Source organism: Phyllobates terribilis, unplaced genomic scaffold, assembly GCF_046119375.1.
Source record: "Phyllobates terribilis strain yellow unplaced genomic scaffold, ASM4611937v1 Scaffold_17__1_contigs__length_24005725, whole genome shotgun sequence".
Lineage (NCBI taxonomy): Eukaryota > Metazoa > Chordata > Amphibia > Anura > Dendrobatidae > Phyllobates > Phyllobates terribilis.
Window position 1 is genome coordinate 8,102,688 of NW_027362777.1, and position 26,001 is coordinate 8,128,688.

Below are 26,001 nucleotides of genomic sequence, written 5' to 3' on the forward strand. Positions count from 1 at the left end.
AACTAATGAAAAACATCTCAATAAAAATGTATTGGATTAAAAAAAAGATTAGAAAAAAGGCTTCTCCCCTATGTGGGTTCTCTGGTGCCTAAGCAAATTGGATTTCTGGTTAAAACATTTTCCACATTCTGAACAGGAAAAAGGCTTCTCCCCTGTGTGAGTTCTCTTGTGACTATCAAGAATCATTTTACAATTAAAACATTTCCCACATTCTGGACAGGAAAAGGGCTTCTCCCCTGTGTGGGTTCTCTGGTGCTTAATCAAACCTGATTTGTGGTTAAAACATTTCCCACATTCTGAACAGGAGAAAGACTTCTCCCCCGTGTGGGTTCTCTTGTGACTATCAAGATTCATTTTACGATTAAAACATTTCCCACATTCTGAACAGGAAAAGGGCTTCTCCCCTGTGTGGGTTCTCTGGTGCTTAATCAAACCCGATTTCTGGTTAAAACATTTCCCACATTCTGAACAGGAAAAGGGCTTCTCCCCTGTGTGGGTTCTCTGGTGCGTAATCAAACCTGATTTGTGGATAAAACATTTCCCACATTCTGAACAGGAGAAAGGCTTCTCCCCTGTGTGGGTTCTCTGGTGCCTAATCAAATTGGATTTCAGGTTAAAACATTTTCCACATTCTGAACAGGAAAAAGGCTTCTCCCCTGTGTGGGTTCTCTTGTGATTATCAAGAATCATTTTACGATTAAAACATTTCCCACATTCTGAACAGGAAAAGGGCTTCTCCCCTGTGTGGGTTCTCTGGTGCTTAATCAAACCTGATTTGTGGTTAAAACATTTCCCACATTCTGAACAGGAGAAAGGCTTCTCCCCTGTGTGGGTTCTCTTGTGACTATCAAGAATCATTTTATAATTAAAACATTTCCCACATTCTGAACAGGAAAAGGGCTTCTCCCCTGTGTGGGTTCTCTGGTGCTTAATCAAACCTGATTTCTGGTTAAAACATTTCCCACATTCTGAACAGGAAAAGGGCTTCTCCCCTGTGTGGGTGCTCTTGTGTGTATCAAGATTCATTTTACGATTAAAACATTTCCCACATTCTGAACAGGAAAAGGGCTTCTCCCCTGTGTGGGTTCTCTGGTGGCTATCAAGATGATCTTTCCGGTTAAAACATTTCCCACATTCTGAACAAGAAAAAGGCTTCTCCCCTGTGTGAATTCTCTTGTGTCTATCAAGAAACTTTTTACGATTAAAACATTTCCCACATTCTGAGCATGAAAAAGGCTTCTCCCCTATGTGAAGTCTCTGGTGATCAACAAAAACTGATTTCTGATTAAAACATTTTCCACATTTGGAACAAAAAAATCTATTGTCCGCTGTGTGTATTTTTTGATGCTTAAGAATAGACTTTTCAAAGGTAAAACTATTTCCATTTTCTGAATGTGAAAATGGCTTCTTTGCTTTAGGAGCAGTTCGTTTTTTAATGCTTATTTTATTTTGATTTTCCTTAGTAGTCGGTAATGAATCAGCAGACAGGATGTGTTTCATAGAATCAGATGATTGATGTTTGCTGTGAAGGGATGATGGTATATCTGAAGTAATGGCATTCACTTCAATTGTATCCTGTGGGATCTCAAGATCGTCAGAATTAAAAATCTCCTGTCTCTCTGATCTTCTGGTACAGTCATCTGCCAAGAAAAAAAAACAATTATTAATTTTGAATAAAATGTCCCTGAAATTTATATTTTTGAACATTTCTACTTAAAATGTCTAAACAAACACATTCCTGGGCTATATGGTAATCCAGGGAAATGAAGAGATATATGCTCAAGTTTAAAAATCTATTTTATTAGACACAAATCTAAAATATAGAGGAATATTTAAAATATTTTAAATATTCCTCTATTTTTTAGATTTGTGTCTAATAAAATTGATTTTTAAACTTGAGCATATATCTCTTCATTTCCCTGGACTAGCATGTAGCCCAGGGATGTGTTTGTTTAGATTGATTTAGAAGTGGTATGCAATCTTTATTTATTTGTCTATGGGATTCTTGTGTTAATTGTACTTAAAATGTCTGTAGAAATGGCAAGTTATTGACAGAATGACCGTTCACAGTCTAATAGAAAACCTCATAGGATGAACCAGTAGAGCGTGGTGTCCAACTGTTTGTTCATTCTGCCTCCAAAATATGGAATAAGAAGCCATCAAACAATGTTATGTAGGCAAAAATAATAACAATAAAAACTTCTACTCATCTCACAAAAAACAAGTCCCCACTCAGGTCCATCATCTGTCAGTAGAAAAACAGAGGTTTCCACATTATTAGGCTCTTGAGAATCAACATGGCTTCCATAAACCAATCCAGTAATATCCGCTCTCCCAAAGTTAAGTTTCCCCCTCACTTCTGAGCCTTGCAGTGTGTCCAAAACAGATTTAGCATCCATGTATTTGGCATTACTATAGTGAGAAGAACCCACTTAATTTACGGTGTGTGTCTCCTGGAGCACAATCTGGGCACTATGTGTTGGGTAATAAAATAGCATATTTGCAATTTTCACTCTCCATCATCCACCGTGTGCTAATTTTTGGAAAGTGACTGTGAAGTCATAATAGTCACTTCTCCTATAGATTAATTCACTGAGGGTTATAATTTCCAAAATGGAGTCACTTGATGGGGATTTCTACTGCTCTGGTTTTCTGCCATTTTGTCATATTAGTGCTTCTACAAAAGGTGTGTACCATCTCGTCTGGGACGTCGGCTTCTCCTCCTGCTTCGACTTGTGTGACGTCTGCTTCTCTAACCAGGCACCGCCTTATTCATCTTGCAGGCAGCGCTGGTGATGGAGGAGACGTCAGAACCAGAAGCTCTGGGTGGCGCAGGCTCTGTCCACCACTAAGATTAGGGTTGCTGGGACCAGTAGTACCATCCAGTCTGGCAGTATGGGGGTGTGTGCTGTCCAGCTGGAGTAATCTGCTCCCTGCTTCAGCCATTTGGAAAGCACCACACCCTACTAAAGCTGGAAGCATATTGCCGGAAGCTGCCAGATACAGCCTTGCTCTCCTCTGGTTCAGTCCTCTGTGCTCAGCTCCCGGCTTGTGTATTTGTTTCCTGTTGTGACCTCGGCCCGTTTACTGACTACTCTTGTGTCTTCTGATTTTGTATTTTCTCTGCCCTCCTGGTTGTGACCCGGTTACCTGACTATTCTTCTTCCCATCTCACTCCACCGAATACCAGGTAACACCGTGGCCCAAGCCTAGGGGTCTCTGTGTTAGTCCAGATCCATGTAGAGGGGTTAAAGGGTGATGAGCAAAGTAATTTTTGAAATCTATAAACGGATAGATAAGGCAAGCCTGTTCGTGGTAGCCATCTTTTGAGCTTCCAGGTGACCATAAACAGCTCCCCCAATACATTGTGTCTGCGAACTATTCCAGCAAAATCTGCATTCCTAATAGCTAAATGTCGCTCCTTCCCTTCTTAACCTCCCATGTGCCCAGACAGTACGGTACAACCGTATATAGGGTATTGTCACATTCAAAAGAAGTTGAAAAATAATTTGTAAGGTCCATTTGTTTCCTATTATCCTTTGTGAAGAATTTCAAAGTTATCACCACGTAAAGTGACAAACGTCAGATTTGAAAAATGGCCCTGATTAGGAACAGAAAACTGGGTGCCTGAAGAGGTTAAATCAGAGGATTACTGAAGTCAAAAACTGTGACTATACACAATAAAACATCGACTGAAATGATCAAACTCAACAGTCTTCATCAGTAATAAATGAGTAACTAGTGGTGAAACCTCTCTGGGGTAATTAGAGTATGGGGCTCGGGGGCTCTTGGCAATCTAAACTATCGTATGGGACAATATTTTCTGTCAGATGAGAAGAAATTTTAGACATTGAAAGTGAACTTTTTTTATAATACTGCAGAGCTGAGGTGTCTTAAATTTAGATCTCGGACATTTGGAAGAGGCAATGGAGATCTTTCTGAAAGAACTACCAGGGAGTTACAGACTCACATAAGTGAGGCCGGCCGATCCCACCACAATGAAACTATCATAGAGAATGAAGGTATAAAAAAAGAAAGAATATAAAAACATGTAACATCCCCAACAACAACGTATGTATGAGGGGAGAAATCCAACACTAAACCGAAGTTACACTAATTTATGGTGGACCATTGGAGCTACTATGAGTCCTGACCAGAAGAGTAGAGAAAGTATTAGTGCCCCCATTTCAGGAGAGATTGTGCAGTAATCTGAATTCCTTAGGATTGAAAACATAATGGAATTTATGACGTGGAGTGAATCCATGAAACCAGGGCTGGAGCCAACACATCTCCTGCAGGCGTGAATAAATGTATATTACAGCCATCAGCCACGCACAGCTTAGAGATATATCATGGTGCAGGTGTAATGCTTTTTGTATAGTTAATCGCGATCCTGTTTGAAGTTAATTGGTTTTAAAAGATATTGAAAAGTCAGGATAAAGGGAAACTCTGTTGTTATTGTACAGAAATTCACACTGGGCCCTCACTGCACAATTAATGTTATCAATCATAAAAGTGAAGTTTGGCCAGAAAGACTGGACCTGGTCTTGTAGGGACCATATGAGCACATTCAGCAGCACAGAAGGGAGAGAAGGTAGATTCATCCAATAAGATATCAGGGTTCTAGGAAGCCAACACCATCATTACCCTCCGCTTTCTCTTACAGGCCCATCATAATATTTTTCTTCAAGTGATTTTCTAACTTGTCAGCACATTCTACGTATGCTGTCATTTAGCTTTCTAGTTTACAGATCTGGGTAGGTAACAGTCAGCGTCTCCTAATCCCAGGGGGTAGGTGGATCCTCCAGGTTGTAAGTTCTATAGAAAAGGGCTTTCACAATTTCCCAAAGTAAATTGAACATTTTCGGACGGAGGAGAATGTTGTGATCTAGATGCAAAATGGTGATCACACGATTGTGATACGACCGGACTACACCACTGATAAAGCAGCCACAGCCGGTGACTGAGAAGAATCTGTGACTTCTCTGCATTTAGTGGTCACTACTCACCTGGGTAGTCATATGTAGGAATCTCCTCTTTACACTGCTCATCACCACTCACATCTTCACCCTGAAACAAATATTATAAAAGTCAAAGACAGATGGAGAAGTCCCATGTATGATCAGTAGTGTTGAGCGATACCTTCCGATATCGGGAAATATCGGATCGGATTGGATCGGACCGATATCCAAAATATATCGGATATCGGCGATTCCAATACCGGAAACCAATGCAAGTCAATGGGACACAAATATCGGAATAAAAATAAACCCTTTCTTTCCTTGTAGGTTAATTCTACATGAAGGAAAACAACTAAGAATAATGTAGAATGACATGAAAAGCCGGCAATTCATCAGCGGCATACACCGGTACTCGACAATTTAGAATAGAAAGAATAGAGCATCACACAGCTGAAGCTGTCGTGGGAACCATGGAAAGGTAAGGATGATGTTGCTTTATTATTTTACTTTTATTGCAGAAGACATTGGCTTCAGCTGGAATGGGCGTGACGGTAAGTATGGTTTAATTTAGAACATTAAAAAATTGTGTGTTTATTTCAATTAAAGGACTTTATTCTGGGTGTTGTGTTTTTTAAATACTTTACTAGAAATTTATGGCGGTCATGTCTAATATTGGCGTGACCCCATGAATTTCAGGCTTAGGGCCAGCTGATAATGCCAAGCTGGCCTTAACCCCTTTATTACCCAGTGAGCCACCGCACCAGGGCCCTGGATGAGTTGGGTACAGCGCCAGAAGATGGCACTTCTATGAACGCGCCATTTTCTGGGGTGGCTGCGGACTGCAATTTGCAGCGGGGGGGGGGGCAGAAAGCTTGGGCCTCCCTGCGCTGTGGATTCCAGCCCCCAGCTGCCTAGTTGTACCTGGCTGGACACAAAAATAGGGCGAAGACCCACGTTTTTTTTTTTCTAATTATTTCATGAAATTCATGAAATAATTTAAAAAAAAGGGCTTCCCTATATTGTTATGTCCGGCCAGGTACAAATAGGCAGCTGGTGGTTGGGGGCAGCCCGTTCCTGGATGCTGTACCTGGCTGGCATACATAATTATGGCAAAGCCCACGTCAAAATTTTTGGGAAAAATTAATTAAAAAATAATAAAAACAAATAATAATTTAGGGACTGCATCTTTATTAACCCCTCACGTGGATGGCTTAATAAAGATGCAGTCCCTAAATGTGTTTTTTTTTTTTTTTTTAATTTTATTGAATTTTTCACCAAAAATTTGACGTGGCCTTCGCCATATTTTTGTGTCCAGCCAGGTACAGCAGGCAGGAATGGGCTGCCCCCAACCACCAGCTGCCTATTTGTACCTGGCCGGACACAATAATATAGGGAAGCCCTTTTTTTTAAATTATTTCATGAATTTCATGAAATAATTAAAAACAAAAATACGTGGGGCTTCGCCCTATTTTTGTGTCCAGCCAGGTACATCTAGGCAGCTGGGGGCTGGAATCCGCAGCGCAGGGAGGCCCAAGCTTTCTGGGCCCCCCCCCGCTGCAAATTGCAGTCCGCAGCCACCCCAGAAAATGGCGCGTTCATAGAAGCGCCATCTTATGGCGCTGTACCCAACTCATCCAGGGCCCTGGTGCGGTGGCTCACTGGGTAATAAAGGGGTTAGGGCCAGCTTGGCATTATCAGCTGGACCTAAGCCCGAAATTCATGGGGTCACGCCAATATTAGACATGACCGCCATGAATTTCTAGTAAAGTATTTAAAAAAACACAACACCCAGAATAAAGTCCTTTAATTGAAATAAACACACAATTTTTTAATGTTCTAAATTAAACCATACTTACCATCACGCCCATTCCAGCTGAAGCCAATGTCTTCTGCAATAAAAGTAAAATAATAAAGCAACATCATCCTTACCTTTCCATGGTTCCCACGAAAGCTTCAGCTCTGCTACATTGACATGACAGGCTGGATCGCAGCCGAAAGCTGCCATCCAGCTTGCCATGCCACAGACACTGAGAAGCGCAGGCATGCTTGCGCTCCTCAGTGTCTCGCTGTGACGGCATAAAGATGAGCCGAGGTCATGTCCAATGAACTCAGCTCACCTCATGCACGTCACTGACAGCGTGGGAAAATTCTCCTGCGCTCAGCGCTTGAGCAGGAGAGTTCTCTCACGCTGGGATGGCATTGAGATGACAGGCTGGATCACAGCTGAGCGCTGCCATCCAGCATGCCATCCTTCATAGACACTGCAGAGCGCAGGCATGCTTGCGCTCTGCAGTGTCTCTGAAGGATGACAAGCTGGATGGCAGCGCTCAGCTGTGATCCAGCCTGTCATCTCAATGCCATCCCAGCGTGGGAAAATTCTCCTGCGCTCAGCGCTTCAGCAAGAGAATTCTCTCATGCTCACTGCATGCGCAGGAGAATTTTCCAACGCTGTCAGTAACGTGCATGAGGTGAGCTGAGTTCATTGGACATGACCTCAGCTCATCTTTATGCCGTCACAGCCAGACACTGAGGAGCTTCACTGAGGAGCTTCTCAGTGTCTGCGGCATGGCAAGCTGGATGGCAGCTTTCGGCTGCGATCCAGTCTGTCATGTGAATGTAGCAGAGCTGGAGCCGTCGTGGGAACCATGGAAAGGTAAGGATGAGGTTGCTTTATTATTTTACTTTTATTGCAGGAGATCGTTGGCTTCAGCTGGAATGGGTGTGATGGTAAGTATGGTTTAATTTAGAACAATAAAGAATTGTGTGTTTATTTCAATTAAAGGACTTTATTCTGGGTGTTTGTGTTTTTTTTTAACTTTGACTTTGGGGTTAGTAATGGGGGTGTCTTATAGACGCCTCTCCATTACTAACCTGGGCTTGATGTCAGCAGGCATTATAAGCTGACATCAACCCCAGCCCTATTACCCCACTGCCACCGCTACAGGGCAGTGGGAAGAGCGAGGCTAAGTGCCAGAATTGGCGCATCCTATGGATGCGCAATTTCTGGGGTGGCTGGTGTTTCTAGCCTGGGAGGGGGCCAATATTCATGGCACCCTTCCTGGGCTATTAATATCAGCCCCCAGCTGTCTGCCTAGCCTTTGCAAGCTATTAAAATAGGGGGGACCCCACGTCATTTTTTGGGGGGTCCCCGATTTTAATAGCTAGTAAAGGCTAGGTATTCAGCTGGGGGCTGATATTAGTAGCCTGGGAAGCTCCATGGGTACTACCCCCTTCCCAGGCTTCAAACATCTGCCCCAGCCGTCTGCTTAACCTCCGCTAGAGACTAAAATTACGGGGAACCCCACGCCAATTTTTTTTTTTAATAAATCCTTTATTTTAACACTAAATGACAAGTACAGTAATCAACACTGTCACTGTACTTCTTATATATGTGACTAACATGTTTCTATGCATCTAATCTATGTGTGATGCTCTATTCTTTCTATTCTAAATTGTCGGGTACCGATGTATGCCGCTGCTGAATTGCCGGACGGCTTTTTTAAAGAGACGGTGCATGAAAACATTATTATTTTTTTTAATAAATCCTTTAACACTAAATTACAAGTACAGTAAGCTGAGCGCTGCCATCCAGCTTGTCATCCTTCAGAGACACTGCAGAGCACAGGCATTATGGGAACTTCCGATTCCGGTATTCGATATTCTAAAAGTATCGGAACTCAGTATCGGAACTCCGATACCGCAAATATTGGTCGATACCAGATATTTCAGTATCGGAATACTCAACACTAATGATCAGCTCTAATCCTGTCATCCCCTCCGTTCTCACTACACAAATATAAAACATATAATACTGGTGGATAAAACAAGACTGAACAAAAGACCTTTACAGCCGTCTACACATCATAGGGGAGATCTCATGACATCTTCTCTGTATCTACCTGAGGAACATTGAGATCTTCTTGTTTACAGTCCTGACGAAGAAGAGGACGGGGACATCTCTCTGGTGTTGTCCTCTTACTGGATAGATCTGGAGGAAACACATACAGGGACTGAATTCATTCTTTACATACAGATAATTATAGGTTGTGTGTATTTAGTCCTGTCTATTACCTGGTGATGTGAGGGACTGGGGAAACTCCATCATGATGTTCCTGTACAGATCTGTGTGTCCTTCTAAATACTCCCACTCCTCCATGGAGAAATAGACAGCGACATCCTGACATCTTATAGGAACCTGACACATACAATGATACAGTCATCTCCCCGATCCCTTCATAGTGTTACTGTATAATGTCCCAGCAATGTCACCTCTCCAGTCAGAAGCCCAATCATCTTGTAGGCGAGTTCTAGGATCTGGTCATTGATGTCCTCATGTATCAGGGGGTGAGGTGGAGGTCCTGTGATTAATCTCTGGTTATGGAGAGACACATTAATAAATCTCACTACAGACATTTCCAGAGTCCTCACCTCTCCAGTTTTGTTCACCTGTTATTCCCATAGATAAGAATAATTAAATGTGATGTCATCAGAATCTCTCACCTCTCCAGTAAGCCGGAAGAGGATCTCTAGGGTGAGATGTAATATCCTCTCCGCCATCTCCATCTTGTCCCTGTCCATATCCATCTTTGATGGGTAAATCAGGAAAATTTTGTTATATAGAAGATCTTCACTGAGAGGATCTGATATTGTAGAGACCCGAATGAGGAGAAGATAAGCCAATGGAACATCATAAAAATCCTGTGCAATAATACAACTATTGGAGATAACGAGGGGAAACATATAAGGAGATTTATTATTTGACAGTATTTCGTTTTTTCTTTACATCTAGTAATAAAACCTATATATTTTAGGCCACAGACAACAAGCAGTTTCTTCCTCGGAGTCTGCAGCTGAATACGTTTCTCATAGACTCACTGTCAGGGAAATATTGAGAAAATATTAACAATTTCTCCCAAGCCCCTCTTCCCTCTCACCTCTTCCTTATCCACCATTTGGACCAAACCAACTGTTTCCATGCAATTTAACACACACAGCAGAAGTCACTTGTAGACAAATGCAGCACAAAAGGTGCTACTGACCCACTTAACATAGGAATGCATCTCCCCTTAGCACAGACCTGGGATAGGTTGACACCTTCAAGCAGGGGCAGAGATTGAAGGAAAACTCATTTAGGCTTCAAAGGGGTTTAACACAAACTCCAGGATGTCCGGAGCTGATACGAAATATGAAATATTGTAAGTTCTATAACTCCGCTAATAATGGGACCCATGTTTTTAGTGGCAGGGTCAGCCAAGGAACAATATGCTTATTTTATCGTAGCTGTGAGTCCCTCCGGGTAGCTGGGGTGCAAAAGTAACAAAATAACAGACAACAACTATGTCATGTGTGGTCTCTAAAGGAAGGTAAATTCATAACGGAAAAAATGGTAGAGCCAGCCCCCTTAATGTCATCCCAGGTGCTGTGTGGGCAGTTCTCCCCTTAGGCATAAAAGAATCCAAGGAGGATGGATGAGTATTCATTGCCAGGGGGGTATAGAGACTATAATAAACGGATCTTGTTCGATAACAGTCAAATCAATAAGTGGGGCGCCCCCCTCCAGCTAAACGGAATTGTCTCTGCGATCTATTATGTAAGTCTTCTTTAATCCTGTTTATATTGTGTAACTGTATATTCTGTACTGTATTGTCCCCTTTGTAAAATCCTTGTATATTTTTCATAACACTGCCTTCCTTTTGGATTAAATATAAAATGTAATAGTCCTGTTTCTTTTGCTCTGTAATCGTTCCCTCCCCCGAAGCCATATACCCTACCAGAACGCAGGCGTCCGACCAGGCCTGTATTATATTTCAAATCTGGACGGTGGTGGCAGCGAACAATAATAATTGGGTTATCGTGAAGCTGACAGTGACCGTACGGGGGCATATACACATATCCCCACAGAGTGACGACAACGGTGAGAGATTATGTAATCTCCCCGGTGTCGTCTCTTTGTGAGTTCATGACACCTTCCATAACGCTAATTCTTGTCTCATTTTCCGACAATGGAATTGGAATTAGCAATACTGCAGGAGATATTCATTACAAGTGACATGAGAAATAACTACGTCATGATGAAGCAACATCTTCTACTACGGCTCTAAAACCATATTTGGCCAGAGTCCGTCACTGACTACATCTCCACCGGCCGTCTATATGAATGTTTCCTGTCTTCCCCAGACTGTAATCTTTTATCAAGTTAGATCTCATGTCTGATTCACACACAGAAGTGTGAGGCTTTTATAAAAGCTGTTTTGTTTGCACAAACACCGTGGACAGAAATGATTTGATACTGAAGTCTACATGTACAGTGTATTATGGGGTTTACTTCTGGCCTTAGGCTTTCCTATATTACAAGAGAAAAAACTGAAAAAAGCAGATATTAAAAAGTTTCAAAAGAAAACTGTCACCAACAATTCTTGTAAAAAAAAAACATGCAAAAAGCAGAAGACACATTGTCATTTTTTAACATGTTAAACATTTGTGTTTGTTCTTATATGAATTCTTTTGAGCACCAGAACATAGATGTACACCGCAAGGATGACACAGGTGCGGCTGCAACAAAATCCCTGGCAGTTTAACCACTTGCTCCTGCAAAAAGCAAACATGGCATCTAAGAAGGTTTGACAGAGTTCGGCTGAATGACCTTCCTCCCCCAAGTGCTCAATAGTATGGGGCTGCCTAGCTACTATGATACTTAAATGCCTAATAATGGTGTTTGGGCCTGCAATGTACGAAAGTCTATTAGGCCGGGCCAGAGGCAGCGTTCAATAAGTTACCTTTTTACGCCCCCAGACACATTAGACTAAAGCTGCATGAAAGCACTGATTTCGGGGGGGTTTGGTAAACTATATAATGTTTTTGGGGGCCTCCCAACAGATAATGTCAGGGCAGAGAAGGATCTATGATCCTGAATTTCAGAGGCTAAAATGTTTGTTCTTCCTGTAGATAGTCCTCGGCTAGAGGCGACTCTCTCATACAGACCACAGAAAAGCTGGAATATTTGTGTGTATGGGAGAGTCGGGAGAGATAACCGTCTGCCAAATGACCGATCAGTCAACAATTATCTCATGTGTATGGGGACGTTACTATTGCACAGGCAGTGATAATACACGGCACTACAGTAGTACAGTGCATCATCTGAGCAATCAGAGGCTTCTGTGTTGTATGATCGCACTAAGGAGAGTTGTTTAAAAAAGTTTATAAAAAAGGTTTAAAAAAAGTTTTAAAGTGAAAATATCACAGTTTTAGCAAAAATAAATATTCGTCACTATAGGGAAAACATGCATATAATGGGAAAATGGAGAGGGAGGTCAGCTCACTGTTTATTCAATGCACTTTGTCTGAAGATCACCGCATGGAGCCGCCCTGGTCAGGGACATTTCAAGGTTCAAGTAGAGCAAGGAGGAGAGATGGATTCTCCAGCATGGTCTATATTGTTAAAACCTCACATTCAGGCTGTGTGCCCACGATGCGTTTGTCAAGCGTTTACGCTGCGGAAATTCCGCAGCGTAAACGCTTGGGAAACGCTTGGTAAACCTTCCCCCATGGTCTCCAATGAAAATCCGCACTTTCAATGCCCATGCTGCGTATTTTTCCGCAGCGTTTATGCTGCGCTCAAAAATACGCAGCATGTCCATTAATTTAGCGTAATCGCCGCCATTGACTTGCATTAGAACGCGCCAATTCCGCATCTGTACTTGCATAATTGGCGCGTTCTAATGTGCGGATGGTACCCAGGCCTGGAGGATAGAAGACTCTCCTCCAGACTCAGGTACCATAGAATATGTAAATAAAAGAATTTAAAACAAAAAATAAAGATTATACTCACCTTCCGATGTCATCCCGGTGTTTTGTCCACGTCGTCCGGTCTCTTGCAATGCTCGCGCTGTTGTGAAGGACCTGCCATGACGTCACTGAGTCATGTGACCCATCACATGACTCAATGATGTCACCGCAGGTCCTTCACAACAGCGCGAGCATTGCAAGAGACCGGACGCAGCAGAGATGACACCGGGAAGACATCGGAAGGTGAGTATAATCTTTTTTTTTTATTTTTTACCATTCTTATTCTTTTTTTAACTATTACTTGGTCACAATATATAAATCCATGCCGGTTGCACGGATTTATATAGTGTGACCAACTTGTCAAGCACTTTCCAAGAGATGCTCAGAATCGCTTGGAAAACTGCTTGAAAAAACGCATGCGAAAACGCTGAAAAAATGCTTCTCTCTGGCAGAAAAAACGCATGTAAATCTGCATGCGTTTTTTTCTGCCAGAGAGAGGCAAAAACGCTCTGGATCAAATCTGCTACGTGGGCACATAGCCTTATTGTGAGTTCATAAAAACTGTTATGATGGCATACCACCAAGTGCCCACCAAACCAATGCTTATTCCTGATTTACAACATGTGAGTCTCTCTGATACTTTTATATCCTTCCCTTTCCTGGGTGTCCATTGATTACTGAGTACTTCTCAGACAATTTAACCCTGTATTGTATGGAAGTAAAAGAGAATACACAAATACAACTCATGCATGAGACATTCAATAAAATCACTGGAAATCAAAGACAAATACAATTACCGTATATTCCGGCGTATAAGACGACCTGGTGTATAAGACGACCCCCCTACTTTCCTGTTAAAATATAGAGTTTAGGATATATTCACCGTATAAGACTACCCCTTTTCCAACGCATACCAAACACCGGTAAAAATTAAAAAAAAACAGATTTGAATTTAACATGGTCCTTTTTTTAATTTAAATTCTTATGACATGCAGGTATATAGCAGGAAAACTGTCACTCATAAACATATTAAAATAGGGGGGACCCCACGTCATTTTTTGGGGGGGTCCCCCATTCTAATAGCTAGTAAAGGCTAGGTATTCAGCTGGGGGCTGATATTAGTAGCCTGGGAAGCTTCCCAGACTTCAAACATCTGCCCCAGCCGTCTGCTTAACCTCCGCTAGAGACTATAATGATGGTGGATCCCACGCCAATTTTCTTTTTAAAAAATCTTTTATTTTAACACTAAATGACAATTGAGGGGTTAATAAAGATGCAGTCCCTAAATTATTATTAATTTTGTAATTAATTTTTCCCAAAAATGTTGACGTGGGCTTCGCCATATTTTTGTGTCCAGCCAGGTACAGCAGGCAGGAACGGGCTGCCCCCAACCACCAGCTGCCTATTTGTACCTGGCCGGACACAACAATATAGGGAAGCCCTTTTTTTTTTAATTATTTCATGAAATAATTAAAAAAAAAGACGTAGGGCTTCGCCCTATTTTTGTGTCCAGCCAGGTACAACTAGGCAGCTGGGGGCTGGAATCTGCAGCGCAGGGAGACCCAAGCTTTCTGGGCCCCCCCCGCTGCAAATTGCAGTCCGCAGCCACCCCGGAAAATGGCGCGTTCATAGAAGCGCCATCTTCTGGCGCTGTACCCAACTCATCCAGGGCCCTGGTGCGGTGGCTCACTGGGTAATAAAGGGGTTAGGGCCAGCTTGGCATTATCAGCTGGCCCTAAGCCCGAAATTCATGGGGTCACGCCAATATTAGACATGACCACCATGAATTTCTAGTAAAGTAATTAAAAAAAACACAACACCCAGAATAAAGTCCTTTAATTGAAATAAAGACACAATTTTTTAATGTTCTAAATTAAACCATACTTACCATCACGCCCATTCCAGCTGAAGCCAACGATCTCCTGCAATAAAAGTAAAATAATAAAGCAACCTCATCCTTACCTTTCCATGGTTCCCAGGACCGGTCCAGCTCTGCTACATTCACATGACAGGCTGCACCGCAGCAGAACGCTGCCGTTCAGCTTGCCATGCGGCAGACACTGAGAAGCGTAGGCATGCTTGTGCTCCTCAGTGTCTGACTGTGACGGCATCCAGATGAGCCGAGATCATGTCCATTGAACTCGGCTCACCTCATGCACGTCACTGACAGCGTGGGAAAATTCTCCTGCTCCCCGCATGCGCAGTAGAAGTTTCCCACGCTGTCAGTGACGGACGTCCAGGAGGTGAGCTGAGTTCATTGTCGGCTCATCTGGATGCCGTCACAGCCAGACACTGCAGAGCGCAAGCATGCCTGCGCTTCTCAGTGTCTGCGGGATGACAGGCTGGATGGCGGCGTTCTGCTGCGGTCCAGCCTGTCATCTCGATGTAGCAGAGCTGAAGCTGTCGTGGGAACCATGGAAAGGTAAGGATGATGTTGGTTTATTATTTTTCTTTTATTGCAGGAGATCGTTGGCTTCAACTGGAATGGGCGTGATGGTAAGTATGGTTTAATTTAGAACAATAAAGAATTGTGTCTTTATTTCAATTAAAGGACTTTATTCTGGGTGTTTGTGTTTTTTTTAACTTTTACTATGGGGTTAGTAATGGGGGTGTCTTATAGACGCCTCTCCATTACTAACCTGGGCTTGATGTCAGCTGGCATTATAAGCTGACATCAACCCCAACCCTATTACCCCCTGCCACCGCACCAGGGCAGCGTGGAAGAGCGAGGCTAAGTGCCAGAATTGGCGCATCCTATGGATGCGCCATTTCTGGGGCGGCTGACGGCTGGTGTTTCTAGCCTGGGAGGGGGCCAATATTCATGGCTCCCTTCCTGGGCTATTAATATCAGCCCCCAGCTGTCTGCCTAGCCTTTGCTAGCTATTAAATTAGGGGGGACCCCACGTCATTTTTTTTGGGGGGTCCCCCATTTTAATAGCTAGTAAAGGCTAGGTATTCAGCTGGGGGCTGATATTAGTAGCCTGGGAAGCTCCGTGGGTATTACCGCCTTCCCAGGCTTCAAACATCTGCCCCAGCTGTCTGCTTAACCTCCGCTAGAGCCTAAAATTAAGGGGAACCCCACGCCAATTTTTTTTAAAATAAATCCTTTATTTTAACACTAGATGACAAGTACAGTAACCAACACTATCACTGTACTTCATATATATGTGACTGACATGTTTCTATCTATCTAATCTATGTGTGAAGCTCTATTCTGTCTGTTATAAATTGTCGGGTACCGCTGCTGAATTGCCGGCCGGCTTTTTTAAAGAGACGGTGCATGAAAACACTATTATTTGTTTTAATAAATCCTTTACACTAAATGACAAGTACAGTAAGCAATACTGTCACTGTACTTCATATATATGTGACTGACATGTTTCTATCTATCTAATCTATGTGTGAAGCTCTATTCTTTCTATTCTAAATTGTCGGGTGCCGGCTTATGCCGCTGCTGAATTGCCGGCTTTTCATATATTGTCACAGAAGCGATGCGAACTTCCCTGCTCCGGACACAGCGCAGCGCTTCTGTGACAAGTGAAAGCTGTCCGCACAGAAGCCCTGCGCTGTGTCCGGAGCTGGGAATACGCAGCGATGTGTCAGTTTCAGCACAGAAGCGCTGACTGTCTGGACCTACCGCCGCCGTATTTTAACTCCCTCCACCTTATATTAACTCCGACATGGCAGGGATACGGCCACGGCAGCTTATTAACACCCCCAGAGTATCCCCGCATGTCAATTTCTGAAAGTTCAAAAGCATTACCGGCGTATAAGACGACCCCAGACTAGACAGAAGATTTTTCAGTCTTCAAAAGTCGTCTTATACGCCGGAATATACGGGTAATTGTACTGTAATATTAATCCTGTCTGATGTCCATTCCCTGTGGGGCTCTAGTGTGTAATTTAAATATCCAATATGACTTTCTATTTAAGATTTTTCTTTTCATATCTCCACCTCTTAATGGTTTATAAGCCTTTTCTATTCCTAATATCTGAAGGATCTGATATCCCCTTTATTTTTTTTGTGAAAAGTGTCTTGAAACCACAGACAGGTTTAATGCTGTGGGATTGATTGCGTCAGATAAATGTCTTCTAATACATTTTTTTAGTGGATCAGACGTGAATCCCACATATTGTAGTTAACTCTCTATACACTCTATTAAGTAGATGACCCCCTATAGTGTTACAACTGATGAAATTGTGTATTGCAAATTGTAGTCCTGTTAGGTTTTCTTCAAATGTGTTGGTTTTATTAACCACTTCGCACCAGAGCCTGTTTTTGCCTTCGTGACCGGGCCAATTTTTTCAATTCTGACCACTGTCACTTTATGAAGCAATTACTCTGGAACGGATCCCCCTGATTCTGAGACTGTTTTTTCGTGACATATTGTACTTCAGGATAGTGGTAAAATTTCTTCGATATCACTTGTGTTTTGTGAAAAAATCGGAAATTTGGCGAAAATTTTGAAAATTTTGCAATTTTCAAACTTTGAATTTTCATGCCCTTAAATCAGAGAGATATGTCACACAAAATAGTTAATAATAACATTTCCCACATGTCTACTTTACATCAGCACAATTTTGGAACCAAAATTTTTTTTTGTTAGGGAGCTATAAGGGTTAAAAGTTGACCAGCGATTTCTCATTTTTCCAACAAAATTTACAAAAACATTTTTTTAGGGACCACATCATATTTGAAGTCACTTTGAGGGGTCTTTATGACAGAAAATACCCAAAAGTGACATCATTCTAAAAACTGCACCCCTCAAGGTACTCAAAACCACATTCAATAACTTTATTAACCCTTCAGGTGCTTCACAGGAATTTTTGGAATGTGGAAGAAAAAAATTAACATTTAACTTTTTTCACAAAAATGTTACTTTAGACCCAATTTTTTTTATTTTCAAAGGGGTAACAGGAAAAAATGGACCCCAAAATTGTTTGTGCAATTTCTCTTGAGCAAGCTGATACCCCATATGTGAGGGAAAACCACTGTTTGGGCGCACAGCAGGGTTCGGAAGGGAAGGAGCGCCATTTGACTTTTTGAATGTAAAATTTGTTTGAATAATTAGCGGACGCCATGTTGCATTTGGGGAGCCCCTGATGTTCCTAAACAGTGGAAACCCCCCACAAGTGACACCATTTTGGAAACTAGACCCCTTAGGGAACTTATCTAGATGTGTGGTGAGCACCTTGAACCCCAAGGTGCTTCACAGAAGTTTATAATATTGAGCTGTAAAAATAAAATTTTCACATTTTTCCCACAAAAACATTTTTCATCCCTTTATTTTGCATTATCATAAGGGTAATAGGATAAATTGCACCATGGCGTTTGTTGTGCAATTTCTCCTGAACACGCTGATACCCCATATGTGGAGGCAAACCACTGTTTGGGCGCATGGCAGGGTTCAGAAGGGAAGGAGCGCCATTTGACTTTTTGAATGTAAAATTTGTTTGAATAATTAGCGGACGCCATGTTGCATTTGGGGAGCCCCTGATGTTCCTAAACAGTGGAAACCCCCCACAAGTGACACCATTTTGGAAACTAGACCCCTTAGGGAACTTATCTAGATGTGTGGTGAGCACCTTGCACCCCCAGGTGCTTCACAGAAGTTTATAATATTGAGCCATAAAAATAAAATTTTCACATTTTTCCCACAAAAAATGTTTTTCATTCCCTAATTTTGTATTATCATAAGGGTAACAGGAGAAATTGCACCATGAAATTTGTTAAGCAATTTCTCCTGAGTACGCAGATACCCCATATGTGGGGGAAAACCACTGCTGTGGTGTACGGCAGGGTTCAGAAGAGAAAGGAGTGCTATGTTGGCTGGGATAGGTTGCAGACACCATGTCACATTTGAAGAGTCGCTGACATGCCGAAACAGCAGGAACCCCCACAAGTGACCCCATTTTGTAAACTACATCTCTCAAGGAATTCATCTAGGGAAGTAGTGAGTATTTTTTAATTTTTAAATTTATACCATTGGGCAGTGAAAAAAGCATAATTATATTTTTACCACAAAAAAATGTTTTACTCTCAGATTTTACATTTTCACACAGGGCAATGGGTAAAAATGGTGCCGAAATGAGTCACACAATTTCTTCTAAAAGTGACAATACCCCATATGTGGCTGTATCGTACCGCTCAGCCATACGGCGAGATCTGGGGGGGGATGGAGTGCTATTTGACAATTGGAGAACAAATTATTGTAGAATAGGCATTTGGATTTGGGAGCACAAAATTTTCTGAATTTCTTTTGGGGGGCAAGGTGTTATGTTCTGCTACCAGAGCTAAGGAAAGAGAGGAGATCTGTCCCTACGATAGAACTCAGCTTAATCCCTACGATGTAACAGGGGACCTGATCCTGCGATCAGACCTGCTAAAGTCCTAAGCTAGTCTGTACGGAGACCTATAGATGTGGGGAAGGAATCCCTACAAGTACTAAGGACTGGGAGGAATAAGGGACACCTCCTAACAGAAATAGTAGCAGACAGACGAACAAACAAAATATATAGAACATAGAGGTCAGTAGACCAAGCAAACTAACAGAGCAAGACAAAGAGCACAGGCTAGCTAGAAAGTAGATATACAATGAAGTCCAGCAAAGCCAGAAGGGTGGAGCAGGATTAAATAGGCCAACAAGGTCATGTGACCAGCAAAGGAAAAAAAAACTAAGAGCAAGGTTCTAACACAAGGGCCATTTCGCTTTTCCAGAGCCTTTCTGCTACCAGTAACTTGGAAGTCCCTTATATTTTTAACAGATGACGGACCTGAGTGGGGACTAGCTTTTTTTGAGGACTGAGTTGAAGCTTTTATTGGGAACATTTTACGTAACATTTATCCGGCGCTCTAGGCTGAGCACTTACATCGGGGTTTCCATCTAAATTTCAAAGTGATGTAATTCAGATGAAACCCCTGCGGGATCCATTCACTGTAATGAGGCAGCAGAGTTACTCTGGACTCCGTCTGGCCTCTGTTTAGCGGTGTCCTTTTTTTCAGAAGTGCACAAAACTGTGGCCAACCGCACTTTTATGCACGCCTAAAACAAATGACACCGTGGGATCACAGGCCAGACGGCATTCACAGTGGCCTATATCTGCCTCATTACAGGGAATCTTCCATCATGGGTTCCGTCTGAATCACGTATTTCAGAGATTTACACGGAAACTCTGGCGTAAGTGCTCAGCGCAGAGCGCAGGATAAATGTGAGCAGAGCCTTACTGCGATCTTTGGGAGACATAATAAACAAATCAGTAGCAGGTGAAGAATTGATTTTATTTATTTTTTTACGCCGTTCCTCGTGTGATATAACTGATTAGATTACTTTATTCTTCGGGTCGGTGCGATTACAGAGATACCAGATTTATATCGGGTTTTTATGACTGACAGCTGTCACACACTAAGACGCTTTTTTTTTTGCAAAATCTAGTTTTTGCATCGCCATATTTTGAGAGCTATAATTTTTCCATATTTCGGCCGACAGAGTCATGTGACGGCTTGTTTTTTGCGGGACGAGTTGACATTTTTATTGGTACCATTTTTGGGTACGTGACATTTTTTGATCGCTTTCTATTCCGTTTTTTGGGAGGTAAAATTAACAAAAAACAACAATTCAGGAATTGTTTTTTGAGGTTTTTTTTTATGTCGTTCTGCGTGTGGTGAAAGTGATCAGGCAGCTTTATTCTTCGGGTCAGTACGTTTACAGCGATATTACACTTACTGTATATTTTTTTATGTTTTGGCGCTTTTACACAATAAAACAATTTTATAAAAAAAATATTTTTTTTGCATTGCTTTATTCTGAAGTCCATAACTTTTTTATTTTTCGGCTGATGGAGCTGTATGGTGGCTTTTTTTTTGCGGAACAAGATGACGTTTTCAGCGGTACCATTTTTATTTCCATTTTGATCGCATTTTTTTCCACTTTTTGTTTGGCGATATGAGGAAAAAGCATAGTTTTTTGCTCCGTTTTTTATTTATTTTTATTACGGTGTGCACAGAAGGAGTTAATTAGTGTCACAGTTTTATAGCTCGGGTTGTTTCGGACGCGGTGATACCAAATATGTGTACTTTGTTTATTTTTGCATAAATATACGTATTTATCGGTTTAATATTTTATTTATTTATTTTAATTTATTTTGTATTTTTTTTTAACAGTTTCAAAACATTTTTTTTACTTTTTTTTACATTTTTACTTAGTCCCTGTGTGGGACATTAATTTTTATTTTTCTGATCGCTGATCTCATGTAATGTAATAGACATATATTACATTACATGAGATCTTCACACAGTCAGTGTGTCCTGCCAGGCTTCAGCTGCAGGCTGACACTGGCAGGACACCATATATGGCAGAGCTGGAGGCTGTCATGTGACCTTCAGCTGCCATAGCAACCCAAGGTCCTGGAAGGTATCAGGGGTCTTCGGAGAGGTAAGTATACCACCCCCTCTCCTCCTGCTGTCTTCTATATGCCGCGATCACTATAGATCGCGGCATATAGAAGACAGCAAAGGGTTAACATCACTGGGACCTGATCCAATCAGGTCCCGATGATGTTCCCTGTCAGAGCTAACGCTCTGCACCGCTCTCGGAGCGCTTGCAGGACACTGGGGGTCCTGAGCGCTGCGAGACCACCCACCGTTTTTAAACGTCCGCGCTGCACAGAGCCCAGGCAGCGCGGATGTTTATGTACAGTGGGCGGTCGGGAAGCGGTTAACATAGTTGCATGCTTTACAGGGTGTATGTCCACATTATATTATATATATATATATATTCTTTATTTTTATATAGCGCCAACATATTCCGCAGAGCTTTACATACATTATCATCGCTGTCCCCATTGGGGCTCACAATCTAAATAAAAAAAAAACCTAACCAAGGATAACCAAGTTACATTGCGTTTGATATTTGTTTCTTGAAAATAACTAGTTGAAAGTTTTCCGCCACGTGTAGAAGCCTTTTTGGATACAAAAATCAAACAAAATATGCAAAAGAATTTACAAAAGTCTGGAGGATGGATCTCAGACATCAAAAAAACTAAGTTTGAAAGAAATATCAAAGACAACGAGTCAAATTCAATTTACACATGGAAGTGAAACAAACCAAGAGCTACTGTTTTGAAATACAGGTCACACAATAAATTCAAAGGAAATAGAGGAGAGCGGAGGTCAGCTTCACAAATCCTAATGTGTCCATGGGTTCCTCTAATTATAATTCGCTGAGGACAAATCTGATGGATCAATTAAAGACAGATGGAACAAAAATAAATTCTCAAGTATTCCCCAAAATCCAGCACAAAACAACGGGCGGGCAGAAAGCACAAACGTGCCCGGACATGTGCGTTCCACGACGGAGTGCATCACAGTCTCCTATCTGCGAATGCGCATGTCCAGAAGCATGCGTTCCATACCAGAGCGCATAATGGTTTTGGATTGCATACCACCAACATAGGATTTTTCTATCTCTGAGATCAGCGTCATGGGAGACTAAAAACAAGTATTGCACATCCTCCCATCATGCAATAGGCGTGTAGATCTACTTTATAACTACATAAGATATGGGATGATGGCCCACAGTATATTCCTAAATGGTCAAATTTGACCTCTATTGCACAATTAGAGATACACAAGGATCACCACACTTGTTAATTAATAAATAGTATATGTGGAATAATTGCAGAGTAATAATTCTGATATAGAAGCTCAGATATCTCGATGAAGTACAATAATATGTGAACCCCATTCACAGGGAACTGAGTAGCAATGGGTAGAGTATACAATCTAAAAATATAATCCAGAATGGGGCTGTATTCACACAAAACAGGCATAAGAAATTTGCTCATTGCGTCCCTTAGGGGCCAGTGAATTCAGTATAACAATCCACTTACTTTCTTTTTTGAGGATACATCTATTGTGATCCCCTCCTCTCACATTGGGTTTAACCATCTCAATGATACAAAAGGAGATGTCTCCAGTTTGATCTCAATGTACACTGTTCATATGTCTCGCTAATGGGGTGTCCCAACCATGGCGTATACTGCCCAAATGCCCCCCCGCAGTCCTAGACTCCCTCTTGATCTTGCCTACATAATCTAGGGGCAGGTGTGATCATATATACTAGTCCTGAGGAATTACAGTTGGAATAATCCCACTAGAAAAAGATTTTAAGCATGGAGGAACTCAAGAAAGATTTACATGGATCCATCCAATTAAATGGACAATGTTCTCCAAATCTAAAGAAACGGTAGATTCCTCTATCTAGCCAAGTCCCCTTGGGTGCAGGTTTTTTATAAAAATTGTCAGGGTTCCACAGTGACGACACCGGGGAGATCACACAATATCTCACCGTTGCCGTTACTCTGTCCGGATTTCATCAGGGAGTGGCGAGCACACGATCCCGACTACCCACTACGTAGGTATCGGCAAGCGACCAGTGAGCATATGGCATCACACCTCCAGATTCCAACGCATGGAATGTGTCTACGCCCCCGTACGGTCACTGTCAGCTTCACGATAGCCCAATTACAGTAAAAAAGAAAAATAATTATTAAATTTTATATTTAATCCAAAAGGGAGGCAGTATTATGAAAAATATACAAGATTTTACAAAAGTGGACAATACAATACATAAGTAGGATTAAAGAAGACTTACTATAATGATCGCTGAGACAATTCAATATAGGTGAAGGGGAGACACTAAGCTTGATTTGACTGTTATCGAGCAAGATCCGTTGCTATAATAAATACATACTCCCGCAATGAATACTACTCCAACCTCAGCAGATTCTTTTATGCTGAAGTGAAAGACCGGCCCACACACCCCCTGGGATGACATTACGGGGGCTGGTCTCCAGCCTTCATATCTTTATTAGATATCTGTTTTTTGTGATAACTTATTGTGGGTTGATCGTAGAGGCCCGAAAGTGATACAATTTTTTCCATTATGATTTTACCTTTCTCAAGAGACCTCACACGGTATAGCTGCGATCTGTTATTTTGGGACTTTTGCGCCACAGCCCCCCAGAGGGACCTACAGAGACAGGAAAATATCCATATCATTCCCAAGCTGACCCTGTCACTAAAAATATGGGTCCCTTCATTTTGAGAATTATGAAACTTTAGTTATTCCGAAGATTCTGCAGTCTTTGTTAAACCCCTTTTGAACCTAAACGAGCCATTTCCTCTTTCCTTCCATCTCTGCCCCTATGCTGGAAAGTGTCAATCTATCCCAGGTCTGTGCTAAGAGGAGATGCATTTGTATGTTAAGTAGAATAGGCTACTGAACTTCTTGTACTGTTTTTTGCATACCAACAGCTGGAGTGTCAGCTCTCCTCTGGTGACAAATGGTGGATAAGGGAGGGATGAAGAGGGGTTTCAGGGACAGAGAGAAATTGTTAATACTTTCTCAATATTTCCCTGACAGTAACTATGCACTAAATGGTCCCTAATTGTCTGACCGTTTCTGAAAGTTATTGTGGGAGTAGATCCCACAGGACCCTCAGGTCCGGATCAGCCACGAGTATATCCCAGTGTTTTCTGAGGATATGAAAGATACAGTCACTCTGATTGTCGTAAGTTTTTCTTACTCGTGTTGTCCAATCTTTTTCTTGGTCTCTAGGTTAGGTATGGAGGAGTGTCTGTCTCTCCCATTTTTCTGGGAATCCAAAATGTACCATGAGTACCCTTTTTCCCTGAATCTGATGTTCAGGTCTATTGTCTGTATATTAAAATCTGTGACATTAGAGCAGTACCCAACCGTAAAAACTGGCCCTTGGGTATTCTTCTTTTTATGAGGATGGGGTGGTGGCTATCCCACTTCAATAGTTTATTAGTGCTTGAAGGTTTATGATAGATGAGTGTTACTAGGGTCCCATTGCAATCCTTCTTGATTAGTACATCCAGGAAAGGCAGCTGGTAATAATTAAACTCTGATATAAATCTCAGGCCCACTCTATGGATATTGAGTTCTCTGACAAATTCAAAAGATTGTTCACTCGTCCCTGACCAGATGATAAAAATGTAGTCAATATATTTGTACCATACCCCAATATATGGATGCCACCACTTATGATCATCCCTGAATATTGTAGTTTCCTCCTACCAGCTCAGGAATACTTTAGCATGTGAGGGTGCACAGAGGCTCCCCATCGCAGTACCCCTGAGCTGGTGGAAGTACTTCCTGTCAAAAAGAAGTTATGAGTAAGAGTGAATTTTAGAAGATCCTCCATGAAGTCATTATGTCTGCTACACTCTATTGATTTTGATTTCAGGAAATATCTTACTCCTCTGATACCATCTTCATGCAGTATATTACTGTACAAAGCTTCGATATCTAGTAAGGCCTGCTCCCCTACATGCATGTATACATGCTCGAGGGTCTACATGTAGGGGAGCAGGCAAAGGGAAAACCAACTCCAGAGGGATTATTCCAACTACAGGACCTGAGGCACTACTGGGGGAACATTATACTGTGTGGGGGCATCATACATACTGCATAAGGAGCATAATGGGGGCATTACACTGTGTGGGGGCATTATACATACTGCATAAGGGGCATAATGGGGGCATTACACTGTGTGGGGCATCATACATCCTGCATAAGGGGCATAATGGGGGCATTACACTGTGTGGGGGCATCATACATACTGCATAAGGGGCATAATGGGGGCATTACACTGTGTGGGGGGCATCATACATCCTGCATAAGAGGCATAATGGGGGCATTACACTGTGTGGGGCATCATACATCCTGTATAAGGGGCATAATGGGGGCATTACACTGTGGGGGGCATCATACATCCTGCATAAGGGGCATAATGGGGGCATTACACTGTGTGGGGGGCATCATACATCTTGCATAAGGGGCATAATGGGGGCATTACACTGTGTGGGGAGCATCATACATACTGCATAAGGGGCATAACGGGGGCATTACACTGTGTGGGGGGCATCATACATCTTGCATAAGGGGCATAATGGGGGCATTACACTGTGGGGCCAGTAAAGGGGTCCTGTACTATGAGAACAATACGTTTCCTCCCTTCCTGTCTCCATAGTTGGGTCGTATGTATCTATTACAGGAAACAGAACAAAAACCTTATGATTCTTATAAAGGGACAACACAAGACCCCAAAAGAGTCTCGGTGCTGAAGGGGTTAATGCCCCCTGCGCCCATTAATGGGGTCTCCACATACCTCCACCTGCAGAGCCGCCACCACATATATGGCTGCTCTGTGCGCACAGGAGCTGTGATGA

General features: G+C 42.1%; 1 protein-coding gene across 1 annotated transcript; it reads right to left on the minus strand.

Annotated features, from left to right (window-relative positions):
* Positions 1–26,001, minus strand: LOC141176054 (uncharacterized). The gene is made up of 7 exons (XM_073660034.1): positions 25,941–26,001; positions 9,462–9,675; positions 9,231–9,332; positions 9,033–9,156; positions 8,861–8,949; positions 5,010–5,070; positions 1–1,640 (listed from the first exon to the last, which is right to left on the minus strand). Exons 1-7 carry the CDS (start codon positions 25,964–25,966, stop codon positions 49–51), a joined length of 2,208 nt encoding a protein of 735 aa, XP_073516135.1. The 5' UTR covers positions 25,967–26,001; the 3' UTR covers positions 1–48.

Excerpts from the sequence above, each read along its gene's own strand:
- LOC141176054 (XM_073660034.1), bottom strand. The coding sequence starts at position 25,966 with ATGTGGTGGCGGCTCTGCAGGTGGAG. Across the intron at positions 9,676-25,940 it reads TGGCGGCTCTGCAGGTGGAG|TTGTATTATTGCACAGGATT; the intron begins GTATGTGGAGAC and ends TATCTCCAATAG. Across the intron at positions 9,157-9,230 it reads TTGGGCTTCTGACTGGAGAG|GTTCCTATAAGATGTCAGGA; the intron begins GTGACATTGCTG and ends TGTATGTGTCAG.